General features: G+C 59.5%; 1 protein-coding gene across 1 annotated transcript; it reads right to left on the bottom strand.

Annotated features, from left to right (window-relative positions):
- Nucleotides 1-1,044: 1,044 nt before the first annotated feature.
- On the bottom strand, nt 1,045-8,902 carry SFTPB (surfactant protein B). Its single transcript, XM_029232495.1, has 10 exons — nt 8,839-8,902; nt 8,133-8,260; nt 7,583-7,654; nt 7,120-7,245; nt 6,383-6,535; nt 6,076-6,171; nt 2,881-3,052; nt 2,579-2,739; nt 1,674-1,754; nt 1,045-1,107 (listed from the first exon to the last, which is right to left on the bottom strand). Exons 1-10 carry the CDS (start codon nt 8,900-8,902, stop codon nt 1,045-1,047), a joined length of 1,116 nt encoding a protein of 371 aa, XP_029088328.1.
- Nucleotides 8,903-9,640: the final 738 nt, after the last annotated feature.

The following is a 9,640-nucleotide window of genomic DNA, read 5'->3' as shown; positions in this document are numbered from 1 at the left end:
CACAACGAGATCCCCTCGGCCCAGCCCTAGGGAGATCTCTACCCTGTGAGAGTGAGGCGGGCTCAGGTAGTGTGTGAAGGTGGCCCCGGCCTGGAAACCCCCTCTGCAGACCCTCTCCAGAAGATGCAGCCTTGGCTGTGCCTCACACCCAGAGTGGACGGAAGTGGCTCTGGTTTCAGGCTGTGGTTAGAGATAGAACAGACCAGGCTGAGGATTTGGGGAGCAGGCCGGGCTTCCCCCTGACCTGCAGATGGAAGAGGCTGGCCCCGGGGTGTGAGCTGCAGGAGGGCAGCGGGCTCACTCCTTTATTCACAGCTCTGGCCCTTGCCCCTAGAATGTGGTCTGGCCACAGGCACTCACTGCATTTTTAAAAAATGAGTGAAGAAATGAATAAATGACCTTTGTGTTGGGGTCTTGCTCTGGGGAGAATTGTAAAGTTGACCAGGTTTGCTCTCAGGGGCACTTCCCTGCCCGGAGGCACCTGGCAACAGAGGCTGCATCTGACCCACCCCTCCGTCCTAAGGCGCAGACCTCTGAGTGAATGACAGGGAGGGAGAGAGGGATGTGTCTCAGGAGTGGGGAGACAGGTGAGGGCGGAGTTCCTGGCCTCTGAGGGGGTGTCATCTTCGGGCAGCAGTCTGCTTTCCCCTGAGTTTCAGGAAAGGCTGGCCTTGGTCTAAACACATCCAAGACTGAAGAGTGCAGAGGGTGAGCTGTTAGGGGGAAGCCTCAGGCAGGCATGGAAGCTCCCCTGAGGTCTGGGCCAGGGCGAGGGAGCTGGGAGCTGCGCCTGGCACTGAGCGCCACAGGGATTCTGGGCAGAGGGGCGAGCAGGTTCGAGAGAGGTCCTTCTGGTGAAGGTGCTGCCAGGGGCCCTCAGGAGCCTCGAGTTTGGCCTGTGAAGAGGAGGAGGGAGCAGGCAGAATCAGTGGCTGTCCTTTCCTGCTTGGGGACAGAGGGGCTCCCCTCCTGATGGGAGGAGGACCTGCCCACACTCCCGTCAGCTGGGGGCCTGGACTCACCTGGCATGGCGTTGACTTCTCATCAGAAGCGGGGTCTGTGGACCCACTGGAGAGGACTGATCGGGGTCATGCACATCCCCACGGCCTGCCACAGGGACAGCATTAGGGCCTGAGGGCTTGTAACACCGCCACCCACCCCCCACCCCCCGCCCGGCCCCATTCCCAGCTCTGAGGATGTTAGGGAATCTCCTCCTGGAAGGGGCGGCTCTCACTCCACCTGCCACCTGGTGGGAGCTCTGGATGTGACCTCGTGGACTCCTTGGGCCACTCCCTGAGCCACAGGCCTTCTGGGTTTAGAGCTGGAGGAGGTGGGATGCTTGCCCCAAGATTCTCACTTGGTACCCTCCCATCAAGCACACATTGCTCAGTGAACACCCCCCATGCCAGAATGCACATCACACCACACTCCTTAAAGCTGCCCTCTCCCTTCCCATACGCCTCTTTTTCGTTCTTTTGTGGCTTTCTCTCGACTTCTCTGAGACTGCCTTTTCTATCGTAAAACATGCGAGGGCATGTCCCAGTTGGGGGCCTGTGCTCCTGGGGCTGCCCCGCACCTGGGGGAATGGGGCCCTTGAGGACCGTGGACCGGAGAGGGTGGGGGTCCTGGGAGCTGAGGAAAGTCCCGGGATCAGCTGGGAAGGGTGGGTGTACCTGGCAGGCGGTGTGGGCATCCCAGCCCCCGGACACGAGGGTCTGCAGCTGGGGAGCGTGCTGCTCCACGAACTGCTCACACTGAGGAAGGAGACAGACACAGGGTGGGGTGGGCCCAGGCCCAGGTCAGGGCTCTCCTGCCTGGCTGTCCAGGCCTCCCCACTTAGATGGATCACTCCAGGGCTCCCCCCGACCTCGTGTAGGTCCAGCCCTCAGTCCCCACTGAGAAGCTCCGGCTGTAAGACTCTGAACACGCTGCTGTGGGCTGAAATGGGGGTTTCTGCCAGGAGAGCCAGGGACATTGGAGGTGGAGGCACAGGGGCAGAATCTCATCCCCCTTTTCCCCCTCCCCCTAAATATCATTTCTGGAAGGCATCCTAAAGCTCATGTGGTCTTGGAGACCTGATGTGATGAGAAGTAGGGAGTACCATGTAGAAAGCGGCCCCCTGGGACGGGAGTCAGCGGGCTTGTCGCCCACTCTGAGTACCGGGACTCCAGGGCTTCGGGCCCAGCCCTCTCCTGCAGGGGGGTTGGTCCCCACTGAGTCACACCGGAAGGAGGGTTGGCTCTGGGACAGGACTGGGACCCTGGAGAGACGGCCAGGCCCTCTCGGGCTCCAGCCGGCCCTGGCATTACTCATCTCCTGGTAGATGACCAGGCCTCCCTCCTGGTCCATGAGGGAGGCCTGCTGGTCCTCCAGAGCCCACACCCTTTGTCCAGAGACAGCTCCTGACCTTAGCGGGTTTTGCCCTAAGTTACAGCGCCACCACTGTTTGACCCACGTCCTGTCTGCCTGTCTGAGCTCCTTGAGAGCGGGGGGAGTATCTCAGCGTATCTCTGGCTGGGAAGCCTTTCCTGGGCTCAACCCTCCACCACCGGCAGCCCCTGATGTGCCTGTCCCTCACCTTCTGCCTATCCAGCCAGGAGCCCAGGCAGGCCTGGCGCATTGCCTGTGGCATGGCCTGCTCGCTGCTCTTCCCTGCCTGGGTGGTCACAGACACGCAGAGCTGGCACTCAGTGTCTTGCGGTAGCCATTCTCCTGGCAGGGACCCCAGAGCGGTGAGGGCTAGAGAGAAAAAACAGTCAAGGATGCCCTGCAGAGTATTTAGTTCCTGTCCTCATTGGCGCAGTGCAGGGGCACCTGGGAGGGAGAGGGTCGTGCAGGGCCAGGGTGGGCGATGGGCAGGGGCTGGGACCGCAGGCTCACCTGGGCCAGCTCCGTCCTCGCTGGAGCACTGGAGGATGAGGCTGCAGAGCAGCTGGGGCAGCACGCGGTCCAGCAGTGTGTTTATTAGGGTGCCGAAATTGCGCTCGGACAGGAACTGGCAGATGCCGCCCACCACCCGGGGTACCCTGTGGCACACCTGTACCAGCATACCCTGGGGTGGGGGCCGAGAGAGGGCAGGGTCAGACTTTCTCTTGAAAGACCTAGTCAGTGCCCAGCACTAGCTGGGTACTTTGTAGACCTTACCTTGTTCCCTTGGAGAATTATTATGCTGTTTACAGATAAGGACCCTGAGCATCACAGACTCCAGGGGACTTGCCCAGAATCACTGAGCTGGTGCAAGACTCAGGCCATGGACCCACCTTTGACTTCAAAGAGTCTGGAATTGCTGAAATTCCAGAGTCGCCCAGAGAGGTGGGCATTGCCAAGGCCACATGGCAGCCTGGGGCAGTGGCAGAACCAGACCTGGGTCTTCTCCCTCCTGACCCGGGCGTGCTGTGCTTCCCCGCTCCTGTCTGTGCTCCAGAGCCTGCGGTTTCAGGAGTCCCTGGGGGAAGCCAGGAGTTTCCCCACCTCACCCTTGATTCCAAACACAACCTCCCAGCTGAGGGGCAAGGAGAGAGGCGGCAGGCACGCTCATCCCTCCGCACCCGTATTCATTCAGCCAAGAACTTATATGCATGAAATAAGCTACAAGGACATATTGCACATCTCAGGGAATATAGCCAATATTTTATAATAACTATAAATGGCATATAACCTTTCCAAGTTTTGTGAATCACTATATTGTACACCTGTAATGTATAATACTGTACATCAACTATACTTCAATTAAAAATAAAAGAACCTATATGCGGCAGGCTGGCCTGGGCCCTGCTCCTGCTTGCAACACTCCGCTGTCCCCTAGCACCAGAAAGGCCGAGGAAGGAGTAGGGCAGAGGGACGTGTACTTCTCTGGGATGTGACACATTCCAAATGGCACATCTCACCAAATGTACCCATTTGCTTGCATCAGATCCCACACTCAGCCTCCCCTCCTGCTCTGACGCGGTATCCCTGCTCTGTCAAAAGCTGGCCCATCTCCTTGTGCATTGGGTCCACCCTGCCCCCACCTGCACACGTGCTTCACCTCTGCATCCCCCTCTCTGTCCTGCCTCATTGCTATTCCCTCCTGCCCATTGGTCTCTTAGCATGTGGACACGCTAAAATAGCTTCTCTCATTAAAAAGCCTCACCCCGCGACTTCCCTGGTGGCCCAGTGGCTAAGGCTCCGTGCTCCCAATGCAGGGGGCCTGAGTTCCATCTCTGGTCAGGGAACTAGATCCCACATGCTGCAACTAAGAGTTCGCATGCCACAACTAAAGATCCTGCACACCGCAACGAAGATCCTGCATGCGGCAACGAAGATCCCGTGAGCCGCAACTAAGACCCAGAGCAGCCAATAAATAAATAAATAAACAAACAAACAAACAAATAAATAACTTTTAAAAAGAGTCTCACCCATCTCCCCTCCCCTTCCCAGAAAAATGTCATGAAAGAGTTGTCAATACTCAATGCTACACTTTGGTCCCCGTAACTCCTCCAAAACAGCTCTCAAGGTCACAGCATCCCCCTGGACATGTGTTGTCAATCCCTCAGCAGCTCTGGGGCCCGATGACTGCTCCTTCCTTGCTGAAATGCTTTCTTCTCTCAGCCTCTGTGACCCTCATGCCGTGGTGTCCCCACCTCCCTGGCTGTCCCTCCTCAGGTTCTTTCTCTGGTGTTTCCCTTTGCTTGGACCGGGCTTCCTTCTCCTCGACCTGGTCCACACCACGTCCCTGTATGATCCCAACCGTTCCCTTGGATTTCAATCTTGTCTGTAGCCTCGACTCTCGGACTGATGTCTCTGGACCTGGCTGGGGGATCTGGCTGCCTACTTGTCGCCTCCTCTTGCATGTTGCACAGGAGTATTTCACAGCCAGGAGAGAACTCATGATTTTTCTGCCCAGACCTGTTTCTTCTCAAATCTACTCATCTCAGCTGGGGCCATTCCAGAGAACCCATGGCTCAAGCCAAAGTCCGTAGCGTCATTGCCGATTCCTCTCTCGTCCCCACTCCCCAGGTCCCATCCATCGCTGAGTCCTGCAGAGCCCCCATCTCAGACACGTCCCCAGTCCCCCTCCTAGCTCCACCCCCCCATTTCTGCAATCATCTCCTCACTCTCATTTTTCGCTCCCATCCGCCCAATTCATTCTTCAAACCGTAGGAGCTCGATCTTGCTGAAGTGTAAATCCAGTCACGGCCTCTCCCTGCCTGAAACCCTTCCACAGCTGTGAACTGTGTTCAGAAGAAGGCCCAGCGTTCCTTCACTTGGCTCCGGTGTTTCTCCCGGGCCCGCCGACCACTCTCCCGGAGCCCACCTGAGGCAGCCACACAGCTGACCAAGCTCGTTCTGCTCGAGGCCCTTTGCCCGTCGGTCCTTGTCATCCTCCAGGCCTCAGCTTAGCCATCACCTCCTCAGAGATGCCCCCTGACGACCATCCTAAACCTCCTCCCCCATCACTGTCCCTCCCCTCATCTGTATTAATTCTCTGCTCTGAACTAACCACTACCTGAAAGAAATCTCTCCCACCACAATGCAAACTCAGGAGGGTGGGGATGCCCTCATCTGGAAGGGCCGACAGGGCAGGGCGTCTCCTCACTTGGGCCCCATTTCAGGGCAGGGCCGTTGGGTGATGGTCACTACAGGTCTGGAAGACCCCAGGTTTGGGGCAGGCAGGGATGGAGTGTCCATCTGCGGAAATTCTCCTTTTGTTAAAAAGAACCGTTTCTACAAAGACGACTGAGATTCTTTTCTGTACTTTGACACTTGGCATAGTACCTGGCACACAGTCGGGGCCTCACAGTGGTTTCATTTCTGTTTGTTTTTTTCTCCCCCGTGGCTTGAGGGAGCTTAGTTTCCCGGACCAGGGATTGAACCTGGGTCACGGCAGTGAAAGTGCCGAGTCCTAACCACTGGACCGCCAAGGAATCCCCCACAGTTGTTGAACAGGCTCTAGGCCTGGCACCTACCAGCCCCAGCCTGAGTGCCAGGGTCCCTTGGGTGGGGACAATGCAGCCAGTTGGCCCCTGGTGGGCGTATGAGGAGGGGTGGGGGGAAGCAGAGGTGTGGGCGGCCTTGTGGCCCCGGACGCCTCACCTTGGGAATCTTAGCTTTGATCCGCTTGATCATATTCCTGCAGAGCCAGCAGAAGGGAAGGGGGATGGGAATGGGGAACCGCTGCTCGGAGAGATCCTGGGGGAGAGAAGCGCGCTGGAGGCAAGCTGGACAGAAGGCTCCTCCGGGCTCTGCCTTGCCCGACTCGCCTCGCCTTCTGTGTCCCCGCCTCCTGGTCGTGCCGTAGGCCCTGCCTGGAGCTGCTGGTCCCCTTCCCAACGCTGCCCCTCCCAGGCCAAGTGATCGAGGGCCTCGGCCACGGCCCTCGCTCTCTGGATCTCCATCTCACCTGTGTCTGCGGCCCGGGCCTCCCCTGGAGGGCCCCAGGCAGCACGGAGAGGACCAGCTTGTCCTGCAGGGGGCCTGATGGCTCTGGCTCCTGCCCTGGCTCTGGTTGCCCGCGTTTGCACAGGCCCAAGGACCCGCAGATGGCCTTCGGGTTCTAGGGTACAACGCAGGGTGAGAAGGTGATTGGGACGGGGGAGGGGACCCCACTCCCCCTCCGTCTGGCTCAAGGACCCAGGCACCAGGTAACTGCCTTTAGGCCTGGAATGGGGGAAGCAGGCTGGTTTGGGGCTGTGGTTTAGGACTCTGTCGGGGTGGGAGAGGAGACCAAAGGCAGAGAGGGGGTCAAGTGGGGACTTTGGGGCACGTGTCTGGGAATGTGTGTGAACGAGTGTAAGCGTGGATGTTTGTGAGAATGAGTGAGTGTAAGTACGTGAGAGTGCGTTTGTCGTGTGAGCGTGTAGACGGCGTAGGTGTTGCGTGAGACTGTGTGCAGTGAGTGTGTGGCCGAGTGTTTGTGCGAAGGGTTTGAGGGTGTGTGCCGGCGCCTGAGAGCGTGCAGGCCCACCGTGTACAGCTGAGTGGGAGGCGCTGTCACCTGGGTACAGGCCGAGGAGCACCGAGTTTCCTGCACCCCGTGTGGGCAGGGGGTGGGCTGCCACGTGCGGGGGTAACTCAGGGACAGGGAGGGCGTGAAGGCTGTGCAGGAGGCAGGGTGGAGGCGAGGCAGGAGAGCCTCACCATCTGGCTCTGGAAGTGGTGGATGACCAGTGGGAAGTAGGTGTCCAGCTTGAGGTGGCACTGGGACCCCAGCAGCTTCAGCGGGAAGACGTCGCACTCGTGCTCCAGGAATTCCCGTATCGTGTCCTGGGAGGCAGGCGGGAGAGGGGACCATCAGCCTGTCCTCTCTGAGGTCTGCCCTGCCTGAGCCCCTGGACACGGGGCCATCGCCCACCTGAATGGCCACCTTCACCCAGGGCCCTGGAGTTGGGAGGGTGCTAATGAGCCACGTACTTGGGCGCAGACGTGGCTGCTCCCCCCAGGAAAGACCATCTCTGGCTGTGCTATGAGCTCACTTCCGGACCCCCTCCTGGCCAGGGGGCACCTGGGGTCACCCCCAAGCTGGAGGTGGCTCCTCTATGGGGCTAACCTCTTCTCTTTCTCTTAATCCCCAAGCTTCAGTCCAGGGTCTGGGCCTCATTACCTGGGAAATGACCTCCTTGGCCATATTGATGAGAAAGTGGGTGATGTCCTCACATTCCTGGCACAGGTCAGCCTGAGGAGAGGGCCCCAATTTGGGGCACATGAGTGGAGGCCATGCTCCCAGCTCAGGTGGCTGAGGCTGATGGGGTGCTCCAAGACACAGGCAACTGCCCACGATCCCATCCCATCCCATCCATCCCATCCCATCCCAACCCATCCCATCAATCCCATCCCTTCCCCCACAACCCATCCTATCACATCCCATCCTGTCCCATCCCATCCCATCCCATCAATCCAATCCCTTCCCCCACAAACCATCCCATCCCATCCCATCCTATCCCATCCCCTTCCATCCCATCCCATCCCATCCCATCAATCCCATCCTTTCCCCTGCAACCCATCCCATCCCTTCCCCCCCAACCCATCCCATCCCATCCCATCCTATCCCATCCCCTCCCATCCCCTACAGGGGCTCCAATCCCATCCAGAGCCTACCCAGGACCCTCTATCCCAAGACCTTTGGTCTCGGTACATCCTTGGGTGGTACTCACAGCTTCCACATATCCCCAGACTTCCTGCAGGCAGTGCCCTAGGGCTCTGCACTGCAATGCTTGTTCCAGGCTTTGGCACCAGAACTCGGGGCCCTGGGCACAGGCCGGGGATGAGGTGGTCCCGACAGCTGCTGTTTGGGGCCAGAGCAACCTTGGGATCCGAGCCACACCCGGCACCCTGGCCTCACCCAACCTCCAAATCCAATTTTACTGGGACGCATGACTGTTAAACATGCTGGAGTCAGACGGCTCTGTGTTCTACCTGCTATAGTGCCTGCCAGCTGTGCGACCTTGGACAAGCCCTGGAGTTTCTCTGAGTCAAAACCCCCTCATCGGGCTTCCCTGGTGGTACAGTGGTTGAGAGTCTGCCTGCCGATGCAGGGGACACGGGTTCGTGCCCTGGTCCGGGAAGATCCCACATGCCGCAGAGCGGCTGGGCCCATGAGCCATGGCCGCTGAGCCTGCGCGTCCGGAGCCTGTGCTCCGCAACGGGAGAGGCCACAACAGTGAGAGGCCCGCGTACCGCAAAACAAACCAAAACAAAACCAAAAAACCCCCTCATCTTTAAAACTAGGACAAGGTACAGACTGAGGATAATACGTGGGACAGAGCCAGGGCTCAGTAAGTGGTGGAGGAGGTCGTGATGCCCCCTCCACGCCTGGCCCCGGGGTGATGAGTGGGGTGAGGAGAGGCTGGGGAGACTCACCAGTGCCCGGCCCACAGAGCGCAGGCAGCAGGAACAGCCACGGCAGCAGGGGCGACTTGGCCATGGCTTCTCCACAGTGTGGACACCCTGCCTGGGGTGGGGCCCTTATAGCTGGGGGCTGGGGCGTGGGAACAGAGCCCTGTGGGAGCAGCCGTGACCTCAGTGTTTGCCTTTGCCCTGGAGGGCCCTCCAGGTGCTTTGCTTTGATCCCCTCCTCTTCCCAGCAGTGACACTCCTGCCAGCCCCCACCCCACCCTGGCTCCTGCCTGATGTCCTGCTCCCCTGGGAACCCCTGCACAGCCACATTCTATCCCCCATGGGCCTGGACTCCCTCCAGCCAGGGGGCTCTTGAGCCTTCACATCTGGTCCCATCTCTCTGGGTTATGGAAGAGAAACTGAGGCAGGACCGGGGCAGCCAGGGTGACTCCCCTCAACTCCCGTCTCTCCCCCAGGCCTCTCAGCCCTCCTCTGCTCTGGAGCAATTGCTCTTAAGAGCTTCCTGCCTGCCTCTTGACCCAGGGCAAGCACCGGAGGGGCAGACTGGGAACCCTCCAAGGCCATGTACACCGCCCCGCCTCCGCTTATCCTTTCCGTTCAGGAGGAAGAGGCCTCTGCAGCTGCCAGGCCAGGCCCCCCTGAGGTAGCACACACCCAAGGAGGGGCAGACGTGAGGGGCGAGAGCAGGGAGTCGGGCGTTGGCTCACGGCCACCAGCGTGGCTGAGTCCTGGGCTGCCCTCTCCAGCGGAAGCTCACGGGCGCGGGCAGGGTGGGAATCAGCACCGATGGACTCAGGATGGCCCA

The sequence above is a fragment of the Monodon monoceros genome, unplaced genomic scaffold, assembly GCF_005190385.1.
Source record: "Monodon monoceros isolate NGI ecotype Baffin Bay Population unplaced genomic scaffold, NGI_Narwhal_1 Super_Scaffold_19, whole genome shotgun sequence".
Taxonomy (NCBI): domain Eukaryota; kingdom Metazoa; phylum Chordata; class Mammalia; order Artiodactyla; family Monodontidae; genus Monodon; species Monodon monoceros.
Note: the sequence above shows the minus strand (reverse complement) of the source record. Positions and strands in the feature narration are given on the sequence as shown.